The sequence below is a fragment of the Panthera tigris genome, chromosome D1, assembly GCF_018350195.1.
Source record: "Panthera tigris isolate Pti1 chromosome D1, P.tigris_Pti1_mat1.1, whole genome shotgun sequence".
NCBI lineage: Eukaryota > Metazoa > Chordata > Mammalia > Carnivora > Felidae > Panthera > Panthera tigris.
In genome coordinates, this window is record NC_056669.1 from 59,379,447 (window position 1) to 59,394,274 (window position 14,828).

The following is a 14,828-nucleotide window of genomic DNA, read 5'->3' on the forward strand; positions in this document are numbered from 1 at the left end:
ATAGTGACAGATGTTAACTATAACTAGACTTACTGCAGTGATCATTTCACAATATACACAAATAACAAATCCTTATACCTGAAACTAATGTTATATTTCAATTATATCTCAATTTAGAAAAATAAGCCTAAAGGAAAAAGATACTGAAGTATTCAAATAGTTCCTTAACTGCCCACTTAACCATACAGCATGGAAGAATCACTGATATATTGCCCAACATCATCTTATTATTACAAAAAGAATCGACCTTTTTAAACTGTTGCTCCCACGTATAGCCATTCTGTCTGTAATTCCTCTCCTGAAACAATTCTATTCCTCCATTCACTGAGAAATTCAGACACTAGGGGCACCTGGGTGGCTCAGTCGGTTAAGCGTCCGACTTCGACTCAGGTCATGATCTCACGGTTCATGGGTTGAGCCTCACACAGGGCTCTGTGCTGACAGCTCAGAGCCTGGAGCCTGCTTCAGATTCTGTCTCCCTTGCTCTCTGCCCCTCCCCTACTCACGCTTTGTCTCTCTCAAAAATAAATAAACATTAAAAAAAATTAAAAAAAAAAAAAAAAAAAAAGAAATTCAGACACTTATCTTATACTCACTTAATCTTAAACTCGTTCCTGCCAGGAATATTTACTAAGAAAATGAGCTGATGACTCTAAAGAATGACTTAAGGATCTTGCAACACCAACTGTGGCAGCAGGCACTCCAACTTACTTTAGGTATCCGAACTTTTAACTCGTGGATTAACCAGCATCAGAATGAAACAAAATCCCGTAATGGATAATGTGTGACCAACAATAACTTAGCAACACTCTGAATCTTTGTATAACCTTATTCCATTTCCAGATTTGTTATATGGCTTATTTCCAAATCGGAAGATTCTTCTGCCCACAAACTCAAAGTTGAAAGGTTCCCAAGACAACAAGAGAATCAAAGAAAGCCTTACCTAGCTCTGGATTCCTCAAGGGTGGTAACGGAAATTTAAATTCACCCAAGAGTAGAATAAAACTTGCCACCCTGCAACTCCCATCTGACTCAGAGGGAATCATTACTCTTAGGGCCCCATTTCTTCACCCTTTAAATCATTTAACCAAGTTTTAGTGAGCACCAATGCTATGCCAGTCACTAGGTCAACACTGGGGATTAAAAAAGAAAAAAAATTAGGACCATTCAGATTCATCACAAAAGCTAGTGAGGCATTTTAGATAAAAATGAAATCTTTCATTTTCAAACCACTGGACAGGATTGTGTGTGTGTGTATATACATATCCAACAAAAAAAATCTCCAAACGTATCAGAAATCTGCAACCATGGAAAAACATCAAGCCCAGCCCACTTCATCATTTTAGCCTATATAAGCAAATAAAAAGTGTTTCTGAACATGAAGCATGCTACAAAAAAAGACATGCATTTTCAAAGGGAGGGAAAATTGGCTCTTGAGGGGTTAAATGAATCATAGATATACAATGGTTTATGGCCCTTGAAAGGGCAACAGTACATAAACAGATACACAGTACATATGCGATATTAAAATCTCACAGGATGAGAAGATAACTAAGAAACAACTGGTCTAGGGGTTCCTGGATGGCTCAGTCGGTTAAGCATCCAACTCTCGATTTCAGCTCAGGTCATGATCTCACGGTTCGTAGGTTCAAGCTCAAACTCAGGACTCTGAGATCAAGAGTGGCATGCTCTTCCAAATGAGCCAGCCAGGTGCTCCACTGACCATGTCTTTTCACTCATCTTCCACTAAGTATCCCCAGTGTGTAATGATGTATCTGGTATGTAAAATCCTTAACAGATATTTAAACTATTATTTCCCTTGATCATAAAATGAACTTTCCTTATCTAATGCAAATTATGTTAATAATTTGTTAAAAATTTGATTAAAAGCTTAATTAGGTAGTTACAGAAGACATAATATAATGTTCTATTAAAGTTTAATTTTTTTAGCATTATCTCTGAAAACTAGTTTGGGCTGTGTTTTAATTATTATTCAATCTTATCTGTATTTTCTAAATTTTTTATAATGAACACATATTCAAAAATAAACTTTTGCAGCCGAAGGAAAGCTTTAACTTTTAATAAAAATCATGAAATCTCAAAAAAACAAGAAAAATCAAAACAAAAATGACAACAAAAAACATTTAAAAAAAAAATCATCAAATTTGTATACTACTTCCCTATTTAAAACCTGGCCTAAGAGAACGTGTTATCTCGGGGCTTCTGGGTGGCTCCGTTGGTTAAGCGTCCAACTCTTGGTTTCTTCGCTCAGGTCGTGATCTCACAGTTTTGTGAGTTCGAGCCCCGCATCTGGTTCTGTGCTGGTAGCATGGAGCCTACTTGGGTTTCTTGCTTTCTCCCTCTCTCTCTGCCCCTCCCCTGCTCGTGCTGGTCTCTCTCAAAATAAACAAATAAACTTAAAAAAAAAAAAAAGTGTGTGTTATCTCAACTGAATGTGTTTCATTTATGGTCTCTCAACTATTGGTGAGGTAATCCAAAGGAAATGTATTTCCTTATTTTGAAAAACTTCTATCTCCATTAGAGAAGCAACTTTCTACAAGGTAATACTGCATGTGTTGAATGGCCCATTTTATCCAAAGCAGGGAGTTGGGAGCCTAATAATGAGGTAAGGCAATTTATATCTAAGTATGTCAACCCATGTCTATGATTTTAAACCTTTCCCTCTGGTACCTCACATCAAGCCACAGCTTACCTGAGAATTTTTTAATATTCCCAATCATATGAATCAGGAGAATGATGTGTGGTATAGTCAGTGTAACTTTAAGAGAGTCAAACCTGCTTTTTTATATGTACCAAAATTGGAAGTGTTTGTATTGGTTCCTAAAGTCAGGGTTGGTTTGTTACCAAAGAGCCCGCCACTGGTTGTACCAAATGAAGGAGCACTGGTTGTGCTGGTTCCAAATGTAGTAAGCTTGTTATTGCCAAACAGGGTCTAAAAAGAACAAAATACAGGAAAATTTTAAGTAGTATAAAGACACACTCCAAACAGTAAACAGAGGTTACACCTCAGGTATACTGGATTGGATGTGAGGGAAGTGAAAGAATGTCGTAACTTTACGAAAAAGTAGGAGGAGGATGAATAAAGACTATAAGAAAAATATACTAATCTGAGCAAGATGGGACTTTACAGAGCATGCTTCTAGCCTGAGACGTTAATGGCAACCCTTCAGCAAACACAGTATTTCAGTACAGCAAAGAAAATAATAAGGTAATCAAATATTTTTTTTTTACCTGGTAACAGAAATGTTCATGTATTTAATTTGCCAGCAGAAACAGTTACAATAAAAAATTTAAACATGCTAGAACATGGATGAGCCTTTAAAACATTATGCTAAGTAAAAGTGGTCACAAAAGACTACATATTATGTGATTCCATTTATATGAAATGTCCAGAATAGACAAATCTGTAGATAGCAGGCTTGAAGTTAATTGGGGGGAAATGAGAAATGACTACTAATAAGTATGAGGTTTCTTTTTATTAAGGGGATGAACATGTTCTCAAATTGACTATGGTAATAGTTCCACAATCAGTCAGTATACAAAAAAACCACTCAATTATAAACTTTAAGAGGGTGAATTGTATGACATATGGATTATATCTCAATAAACTGGTTACTAAGAACTTTTTGAAGAATTATATAATTTTCTCAATTTCTCATCTCAATTAGCTGCCCAAAGAAAAGTTACGAAATAACAGATTGCTATTTCCCTGAAAATCACATTTTGGGATTTTTCTTTCTTTTTCATTTTCTTTTTTTAATTATCCACCAAGAGCATGTTCAAAGCTTTTTTTTAATGGGTAAATAAGACAGATTGGCTGTTTTATATTGATTCTTATAGTTTAAGTGGTAATACAGAATTTACTATTATTTTTAGGGTCAAACACAATTCAGTTAAGCCTCCAGCTGCAGGAAAACCATGAGATCACCAACTTTAGCAACTTGGAATTCTTAATTCTCAAATATCATACCAACGTATCACCCAAGAGAATAGAGTATAGGAACTAAAAATTACCTGACTTAATAATGAAAGCACTTCAATTTAGACTCAACAATTTAACCAACTGGAGTGATACTGTGCTATCATAAGTAAACTGTACATAAGCATTGAGGCAAAGAAGTTTAAAAAAGAACTTACTACTTGAAAATTAACCTACTAAAGTTACTTATTTTTGTACCAAATAGCTTTTAATTACTATCAGCATTGTCTAAGACCTAATAAAAACACTTGAAATATAGTTAAATCTTTCTTAGAAATTCTTTAACAAATTTATACATATCTTCAAATTAGATCAACTATAATAACCTACCGAACCGACAGCACCAAATCCAGTATTGGGCTGCCCAAAGAGACCTGTTCCTGTTCCAAATGCTGTCCCAGTGCTGGTGTTTGTAGCTGTCCCAAAAAGACCTCCAGGCTGTGAGGCTTGGGTTACTCCAAATAAACCCTGCAAAAGGTATCTACGTTAAAAGATATCCTTACAACAGTCAGTCTTAAGAATCAGACTTACAACAGTCAGTTTTAAGAATCTCAAGATTAATAATAGCTGCCATTTTGGGTGAGCCTGGGTGGCTCAGTCGGTTGAGCATCCGACTTCGGCTGAAGTCACAATCTCACACCTCATGAGTTCCAGCCCCGCGTCGGGCTCTGTGCTGACAGCTCGGAGCCTGGAGCCTGCTTCGGATTCTGTGTCTCCCTCTCTCTCTGCTCCTAACCCACTCACATGCTGTCTCTATCTCTCTCAAAAATAAAAAAAAAAAAACATTAAAAAAAATGTTTTTAAAAAACACAGTTTATAAGATAGATATTATGCTAAATACATAAAGCATTATTTTTCTTCACAACAACGAGCAGGGCCATTTAAAAAAAACAAATAACAAAACCCTCATATCTACATCTAAGCCCAATGAGTTCCAATGTCCTGGGCAGTGGTAAGACTTTATACTAAACTCTTATGCTCTAAGAGATAGCAGGACTGTAACACTGAAAACAAAATATGACAGAATGCTTCATTTTCAGAGAGTTATGCTAAAAGAACTAATCAATGCTGAGCCGGGCAATGGACTTTGAATCATACAACTGAAAACAATCAGCTGAAATTATCAATCTGGACACAGAGGCAGGAGTGTAATGTTAAGTCTTAATTTGACATGAGAAACTATACTAATTACAAATAAAGTTTATGTCATCCAGTGCTTAAGAAGATATTTTATTTTATACATTAGTTAACTAAAGAAAAATATTGCACTAATGAATACTATTGCTGAAATGAGAATTCAACAGTGATTTCATTCTTTTTGATTGCCAAGTAACACTCCATTGTATATATATACACCACATCTTTATCCATTCATCTGTCGATGGACATTCAGGCTCTTTCCATACTCTGGCGATTGTCGATAGCACTGCTATAAACATTGGGGTGCATGTGTCCCTTCGAAACAGCATTCCTATATCCCTTGGATAAATACCTAGTAGTGCAATTTGTGGGTCGTAGGGTGGTTCTATTTTTTTAATTTTGTGAGGAACCTCCATACTGTTTTCCAGGATGGCTACACCAGTTTGCATTCCCACCAGCAGTGCAAAAGAGATCCTTTCTTTGCATCCTCGCCTGAGTTATTGATGTTAGCCATTCTGACAGGTGTGAGGTGGTATCTCATTGTGGTTTTGATTTGTATTTCCCGGATAAGGAGTGATATTGAGCATTTTTTCATGTGTCTGTTCACCATCTGGATGTCTTCTTTGGAGAAGTGTCTATTCATGTCTTTTTCCTATTTCTTCACTGGATTATTTGTTTTTTGGGTGTCTAGTTTGATCAATTCTTCATAGATTTTGGATACTAACCCTTTATCTATTATGTCATTTGCAAATATCTTCTCCCATTCTGTTGGTTGCCTTTTAGTTTTGCTGATAGTTTCCTTCGCTGTTCAGAAGCTTTTTATTTTGATGAGATCCCAATAGTTCATTTTTGCTTTTGTTTCCCTTGATTCTAGAGACATGTTAAGAAGTTGCTGCGGCTGAGGTCAAGGAGGTTTTTGCCTGCTTTCTCCTCGAGGATTTTGATGGCTTCCTGTCTTACATTTAGGTCTTTCATCCATTTTGAGTTTATTTTTGGGTATGGTGTAAGAAAGTGGTCCAGGTTCATTTTTTTTGCATGTCACTGTCCAGTTTTCTCAGCACCATTTGTTGAAGCACCATTTGTCTTTATTCCATTGGATATTTTTTCCTGCTTTGTCAAAGATTAGTTGGCCTGGATTCCTTTCTATCTTTGTCGAGTGTTTTTATCATGAAAGGGTGTCAAATGCTTTTTCTGCACCTACTGAAGTGATCATATAGTTTTTGTTTATTATGTTTATTAATTTTCCTATGTTGAATCAACCTTCCAGGATGAATCCCACTTGGTCATGGTTATCATCTTTTTCACATGTTGGTGAATTTGGTTTGCCAAGTATTTGTAAGATTTTTGGGGCTTGAGGGGTGCCTGGGTAGCTCAGTCGGTTAAGCGTCTGACTTTGGTTCAGGTCATAATCTCACAGTGTGCGAGTTCAAGCTCCGTGTAGGGCTCTGTGCTGACAACTCAGAATCCTTGGATTCTGTCTCCCTCTCTCTCTGCTTCTTCCCTGTTCATGCTCTGTCTCTGTCTCTCTCTCTCTCAAAAAAATGAATAAACATTAAAAAAATTTTTTAAAGATTTTTGGGATCTAGCTGTACTGGGTTTTTAATCAGATACAGTATCTCTAACTTAAAGGCCAGTTAAATTCTGAAAATTTTAATCAATAAATCATACTTCTCATTAATCTTAATTTTATTCTTCCCAAAAAGAGTCCTTAGAAATAAACTGGTAAAGGGACACCTGGGTGGCTCAGCTGGTTATGTGTCTGACATCTGATTTCAGCTCAGGTCATGATCTCACAGTTTGTGAGTTCAAGCCCCCAGTGTCAGGCTCCGCGCTCACAGTTCAGAGCCTGCTTTGGATTCTCTTTCTCCCTCTCTCTCTGCCTCTCCGCAGTGCACATGCGCTCTCTCTCAAAATAAAAAAAATAAACTTAAAAAAAAAATACAGAAACTGGTAATGACTCTAAGGACTTTCTCTTTTGCTTTTTGCACAGAAATAGCAATTATCTAATATGGCTCTGAGTTTTAGTGCTCCCTTATTTATTTTAATGAACTACACATCTTTGCCTCACTCCGCTTAAGGAAAAAGCTGAAAGAATATGCTGAAATACAGCTAGTAATTTGTAAGTATTTTCTCCTATACTCCATAGAATGAGTAGAGCCAATGTCCTAAAGTATAACTTTTAGTGGCCAATTCTATTCTAGCACATGAAGCAGCTCCTGGTGATAAGGAAATATGCTTGGAAAGAGTAAGTGACTTGCTCAACAGCCCCTCAGTGAGGAGGGAGTAAAGTTTGGACTAGAATCTAGGCTTTAATTATTTACATTTTGCACATTCCTTTCTATATACCGTCAACCCTTAAGAACTACCGTAGAGGTAGAACTTGCTACTTTGATATGATTAGAAGCCTCATTACTTAGTTCTCTGAATAAGACCTGGAGTTAATTAAAGGTCTGTTTCCTTACCATGGTATTAGTACTTGGCTGTCCTAGTGTGCTGGTATTACCAAAGGAAAAGCCAGTGTTCTGGGTGGTTGTGGCCTGGCCAAATGGTTTACTGAAGAGGCTGGTAGTCTGCTGATTCTGTTGGCCAAAGAGACCACCCGGATTTGTTCCAAACCCAGTTGTACCTTTCAGAAAAAAAGAAATACAGTAAAAATAAATGGAGAAAAGAAAAACCCCCTCAAATCTCACATTATTAGTCACTGCAACAACATTAATATTCTTGACTAAATGATGTAGGAAATCTACATATCTACATATCTAAATGATGTAGGAAAATTTCATTCACTACTCAAAACAGATAACCATTTCACTTCCCATCCTTTTTCACCTAACTCTGGATTTAGTTCAGACTTTAATTCCTATAATAATACTCTGACTCCAAGAACCCTGGCTGGGCTAAGTAATCTTTTTTGAGTCCAAAACTTTCTTCTATTTACAAAATACCACACCACACTCAGAATCTATATGTGTATTTTAACCTTGTTAGATTAAGTTTTTCTTGAGAACAGAGGCTTTCTATTTCACATAGGATACACTGTATTTGATAATGAGTATGTGGCTAAACTACATCACAGGATACCAAGTCTGAAATGAATGTTAAATGCCACTTAAATATGTATTTATCTGTATATTCGCAGGTGTGTATAAATCTCTGTAAAAGATCACAAAACAGTCCAACTTTTGCGTGTTTTATGGAGGAAAATAATAGCTAGGGGAAGCAAACAAGATACCTTTGGTTACAGACTTTTTTGTGTCTCGTGAACTTTTTATCATACATATGTATTACCTATACAAAAGTAGTATTTTCATAAAGTAATTTAGTCATCATCATAGACTTCCCTCTTTCACATCCCACATAAAAGCAATCTATCGGCAAATCTCATCAGTCCTATATTCAAACTGGGTCTAGAATCTGACATGTTTACTACCTCCATCTCCTCAGTCAAGCCACTATCATCTCTCATGTGAATGAAGCAACAGCTTTTCTAATTTATTTGTCTTCACCCTTGCCCCCTTAACAATCTTTTTTTCTTGAGTCTTTAAAGTTGAAACACAATGTTCTATTAGTTTCAGGTGTACAACCTAGCGACTGGACAAGTCTCTAGGTTATGCTATACTCACAAGTGTAGCTACCACAATCTAAACACAGCAGCGTTCAGATGATCCTTCACTCATAATCACATGACTTCTCTTTCTAAAACTTCTAATGGCTTCCTAACTCAAATAAAAATTCAAATCTTGACAATGACCCACAATGTCCTATAAAATATAGTCCTTATATCCCTTAATACTTCCCCTTGGTTCTCATTATCTTTGGAAAAAACTCAGGGTTTTTAGACTTACAGCTTCCTCTGGCTGGAATGTTGTTCCTCCAGATATCTGTATAGCTTTATCCTTCACATTCTTCAGATAGGTCACCTTCCAAATGTCACCTTATCAGTGAGGCCCTTTTTAACCATCTCCATTTACTGTGTATCTCTCCATCCCCATCTACATATCAGACACTCTATTCCTCTGACATCGCTGAATTATTTTATCAAAAAATGACAATTATGTTTTACTTTTAGTTGTCTGTCCCTCCTCAATATGATGCCAAATGCTTACTAGTTCCAAAGGCTGTTTTGTTCTGACCATATGCAAAGCCTGAGTTAGTGGTAGAGGAGCTGAAGAGTCCTGTTGCACTGGAGGTGGCTGGAGAAGACCCAAACAAGCCAGATGTGGTACCTGCTCCCACCTGGTTCTGTGGGCCTTTCCGGTTAGCCTGATAATCCTCTAAACGAAGTTCCTAGAGGAAGGGAAAGCGTATTTCCAATCTTAATATGCAGCCAAAAAAATTATTTAGGAAACTAAATACTTAAATTTAGAATTCAACGTTCATGTTCACATAGGAACCATGACTAAAAAACAGAGAAGTACAGAACATGAACTTATCACCATTACAGAAAAACACTTTCAACAGTGTAGAGTGGACACTAAAATCCATACCATAATTACTAAAACCACAGGCCAAAGGACCAATCATATCTTAATTTTATTTTCTTTTATAAACAGCAATAGTTTCTTTTAGTACAAGGCTATATAATAATCCTATCTACTCCCACCCCAAATATAAAAATTAGGTAGAAATATCAAAGTTTCTGGGACGGGATGAGGGGTTTCAGAAAATTAGGTAAAAAAGGGATACAGTTTAAGAGTTCTATCTCACACGTCAGGGTGTTTCTGTACACTACAATAAATCAAGTACAGTATGGGATATAGAGGAAGCAACAGCTATAACTAGGGATGACACTCAAAATATACAACACACTATCATATTATAGTATGAACAAACTGTAACTTCATGCAACGCCATGGATAAATCTCACAGTGTGGAAAAGCAGACTTAGTAGGTAATGTAAGATTCCATCTATATAAAGTTCAAAATGAGCAAAACATGGGCACTCACAATAGTAGTTAGCTTAGGAAGAGGTGGCGGGGCAGGCGGGGGGATTGTGCCTAGGGAGACCGGGCACATGTGGGACATCAGGAATGCTGGTAATGCTCAGTGACTTGATCTGGATCCTGGTAACATGGGTCTGTTCACTTGGTGAAAACTTAGTATGTTGTACACTTATGACTTTGCATGAGTTTACTAAAATCATGTGCATGTCACGTACACACACGTCGCCCAGTATAATGAGAACATACAATCACAATGGACTACTAACAGAACTATACCAGTACAAACAAGCTGAATATTGACCTTCCTAAAACAAGACATGTATAGATAATACATTAATTTTTAAAAATAATTTGCTTGTGGAGCACCTGGCTGGCTCAGTCAGTAGAGCATGTGGCTCTTGATCTTGGTCAGGGTTTTGACTTCAAGCCCCACACTGGGCAAAGAGCTTACTTAAAAAAAATTTGGTTGTTAGTCTTTTACATAAACCCAGTGTGAACCACTGATCCTAAAAATAATCAAAAACATTTTTAAAAATTGCTTTCCAATAGAATCAGAAGGTTAGGCTGATATTCTGTATTGCATTTTACTGACCTCTAGAGACTTGCTTTCATATTCTTTCATAGCAGTAATACACTGGTGCTTGGTACTGATGTTAGTGCTAACTCCAGCTTTAACCATAGTATCTGTACCAGTCGGAGGCTGTAAAGGAAGATAAAAGCAAATATGAGAGTCTAAAGCAAATGTCTAAGTCTAAACTTTAAATCCCTACTCTCCAGACACAATTCTTAAACCACTGAACTCTACACTATCTAGTCCTGTAGGTCTTTTGCTAAATCAGAGTTTCAATGGCGCTTAATTAAATACATTGCATTTCTGATCTCTCTCCCCTACGTTATCTAAATAAATCAATCACAATAAGTTATCACAGACATTGAGTCCATAAACAAGCCATCTAATTACATACTAAAATACACTTAATACTGTATGCATAAGGAAAACTTCATCCAATTTACCCAACATGTACATTTAAACCTGAATCTCTGAGTTCTATCTCCTACCCTGCTCTGAAGTATCTGAAAGAAAGAAGAAAGAAATACATAAAATAAAGCGAAGTGTCTGCTTTATAACTGTTGTTGCATTTAAGAAACATGGAAGCCGGGGTTTTTTTTTCCCCTATAACCTTATGAGAAACAGGCACAATATATAACCAAAGATTTCTACTAGTATTGTCAGTTTCCTCAATTATTACACTTTCCAGGAATTATTTTTCCCTATTATTTATAAAATTTAGGTTTCTAAATTCAATATTATGACTTCACCACCTTGCCTGAGAAATTCTTCATTTCCTGGAGTAACTTTTAACAAGAAGTTCAGTCAAGACCTACTTTCCCCAGATTTTCTTTAAGCTAACTGCGCCTCCAGCCTACCCTAAGTATCTCCCCAATCACATCAAATGGTATCTTACATCAAGTAATATTCCATACATTTTCATAAACAAATCTTCCATTCTAACCCTCTGCCCAAGTCTTAAAAAAGCCAAAGAAAACATAAAACTCCATTGCCCCATTTTGCCATTTCATCAACAAGTTTTATTCTTCATTGGCACACAAAATATTTAGGAGTTATTCCATATATCTCCTTAAAGAGGCCCTATTTTCAATAATGGTTGAGCATTCAACCATTCCTTTAGAGCCAAGTTATGAATGCAATAAATACAAGTTCAACATCATTACTACCTGTTGTAATCAACCTTGTGAATATAAATTTGACTGGGTTAAGCATAATTCAAATACACATAATCTAGATTTATGTTTCATGACTTTTCGTATTTACTATATAACTATTTACAGATTTTGTTCTTAACACATCTTAGAAGAGTGAGACTAAGCTGTGCAGAACTGGAAAAAGGAGAAATTTTATGATTCATCCTGCAAAGAAATATACAAATGGGAGAGTAATATATTCTACAAAGACTGGAAAGAAATACTTACATTAAACTTAATCGTAGTCCCAGTGGGAGCAGCTGTAAAACTACTCGGCCCAAAGAGGGAGCCAGATGTACTACCAAAAGGATTGGAGGTGGTATTTGTAGTACCAAAAAGTCCCCCACTGCTGGTACTTGTTCCAAAATCTGTAAATTACAAAGAAAAATAAGATGAAAACAGTTTAAGAATCTGTAAGACATCTTGGAATTGGGCTGTGGCACTATAGATGCATTACTTTCACATACTCAAATTTTCTATCTTACAAATTTCCCTAGTATCTTCAAACAGGTATTTCATATAGACACAGATAAAATTCTAGGCTCAAAACTTTGAAGTGAAACAAAATCTAAATCCCTTTGTCAGCTAAATGTCTATAAAGTTCTTCTTGGGTAAATTTGGAAGAAAGTGAAAAAAAAATAGTGCTCTATTTCATCATAAATTTTATTTCATTTCTCCTTTCTTGTTAAAACTACATGCTGAATGAACCAGTCTTTCTGAAAACATCACAATAGACTTCAATAGGGTCACAGTGTATTTTATTTACATAATACATATTACATTAATACAAACACATACACATAACCAAAAAGTTCAAAACATATAAATGGTCCTATTAGGGAAACCAAACAGGTTAATATAAAATTCTGCCCAGAAAAATAATTTAGAAAAATTAGTAGGCATCTTGATTGTTTTATAGAATGAATCCTCTAATTACCTTACTTTTCCAAAAAGCTGAGTTTCAAAAAACTCCATAAAAGTGAATTTAACTGTTATCTAAGGAATATATTTTTCAAAGTAAGAGATATTATTTCTCAAGAAGTTATACAAAGGGTGCCAGAAATGTCAGTAAACAATAAAGTTATCTGCCAGTATTTCATAGTAAGTCAGATCCTAATTACCAATTTAAGAGGAAAGTGATTTCTCACTGGCAAACTCTTTCTTTTCTAAAAACACGTCCTAATGTATGGTTTAAGGTAAACAGGCACATCTCTTTTGAATTAGCACTTTAGATTGCATTTTACATTGTCATCATTAAGTATTTCAATACCCTACAAACTTTCCCTTTGTGAAATACGGATAGCTGGCTAACTTATTCATTCTGCTATACTTTTGTGCTAAGAATGCATCAACTCACAGAGCACACCTGTTCAACCAATAGTGGTTGCCTCAAAGTACGGTGTGGAGAAGTATCCCTAGGCCACATTTAGACTTAAAGAGAAAGAAACCATCAATTAAAATCATCTGCCATGGATAATGAATGGAAGAGTAACCAGGTCATCTCCAGTATTTGTCATTCCTGCTTTAGTCTCTTATAACAAATGTGAAACAGAGGCAAGGAGGTGCCTCTGCAGTACAATACGGATGACTATACACTCCTCCTTGAAATTCTCCTGTCTTAACAACTATGACATCACTCTGACTTGGCTTTCCATATACTATCTGGTCATTCTATATCAGGAGCCTCTTCCTCTGCATATTCCTTAAATAATAATGCTTCTTAGATTTCCACTCATGGGAAGATGTACCCAACCTCCTCATTTAAAGCCTATTAAACTTTTCAATACGTTTTGAAGATTTCCTCTCCCCATGTTTTTGCCATCTGGTAGAGAAAGGAGGTAAATGAACACAGGCAAAAGAAGAAGAAAGAATATATTCAATAAGCAAATCAAATTGTTGGATGCAGAAGTCCAATGATATCCTACTTACTTCCGAAGCCAGTTGGTTTATTTTGTGCAAAGGCATTGTTTTGGGATGAGAAGAGACTAGTCCCTGTACTTGCAGTTCCAAACAAGCTATTTGATGTTCCTGTTGATGTGCCAAACCCAAAGCCAGTGCTTGTGGAAGTAGCTGGCTGACTAAATGAATTAGTACCAAATAATCCTCCTGGGGAGATGGAGAGGGGGAAAAACAGTTAAATAGATGGACTGGAACCACTATATGAAGTCCTATATCAACTACGAATAAACCAACTGTATTTCAAGTAAAACCCCTACCTGGTTTGGTCTGTGAATTTCCAAAGAGGCCTCCAGTATTATTGCTAGAACCAAATGCAGATGTTCCAAAAGCCCCTCCACTAGTAGTACCAAAACCAGTACCTGAAAAAGCAAAATCCAGGGTCAAAACAAAATCTTAATCAGGTGATCCAATGAAAAAGGATTTTAGTATTTCTTAACATTCTGTGTTTCAATACAATCGTTGGTCTTCTCTGAAAATAATTTTTTCGAAAGTCCATCATACTACAAATTACAGTCTTGAAATTAAGCATTGTATTCATTGCCTCAGGTTAAAAAAAAAAGTGAAGAAGTGTGACTTTTCAATAAAGTTATAGATGTTGATGGATTAAAAAAAAAAAGTGCCAACTAAAACCAAAAGGAGTGCAAACGTAACTAGTGATTATAAGCTACAGACAAAAGTAAAATAATCAGAATTAAAGTGTTCAATTCTCTCCAATCACCATACGTTCCATAGTCACTGGGATGGATGGTCCGTATTTAGGAGAGCACTTCAGAATGACCTGGGAAGGGTTTTCAAAATACACATGTTCAGGTTCCAACCTGAGAGTCTAATTCCATAGTTCTAGGACAGAAAATATGTTCTTTAACAAACAAACAAACAAACAAACAAACAAACAAAAAAACAGGGGTGCCTGGGTGGCTCAGTCGGTTAAGCATCCAACTTCAGCTTAGGTCATGATCTTGCAGTTTGTGGGTTCCAGCCCTGCATTGGGCTCTGTGCTGACAGCTCAGAGCCTAGAACCT

The 14,828-nt window shown here is 36.2% G+C and overlaps 1 protein-coding gene across 7 annotated transcripts in view; it reads right to left on the bottom strand.

Moving 5' to 3' along the window:
- Positions 1-14,828, bottom strand: part of NUP98 (nucleoporin 98 and 96 precursor) — a 114,381-nt gene that overhangs the window by 81,783 nt on the left and 17,770 nt on the right. For 4 of the 7 annotated variants that reach the window (XM_042958461.1, XM_042958462.1, XM_042958465.1 and 1 more), the window contains 8 exons: positions 14,064-14,165; positions 13,777-13,953; positions 12,076-12,215; positions 10,676-10,783; positions 9,247-9,427; positions 7,603-7,766; positions 4,331-4,468; positions 2,815-2,953 (listed from right to left, as the gene is read on the bottom strand). In XM_042958461.1, coding sequence (XP_042814395.1) covers positions 2,815-2,953; positions 4,331-4,468; positions 7,603-7,766; positions 9,247-9,427; positions 10,676-10,783; positions 12,076-12,215; positions 13,777-13,953; positions 14,064-14,165 — 1,149 coding nt within the window. The remainder of the gene's footprint in view (positions 1-2,814; positions 2,954-4,330; positions 4,469-7,602; positions 7,767-9,246; positions 9,428-10,675; positions 10,784-12,075; positions 12,216-13,776; positions 13,954-14,063; positions 14,166-14,828) is intronic. The other 3 variants (XM_042958466.1, XM_042958463.1, XM_042958464.1) reach the window with 2 other exon arrangements.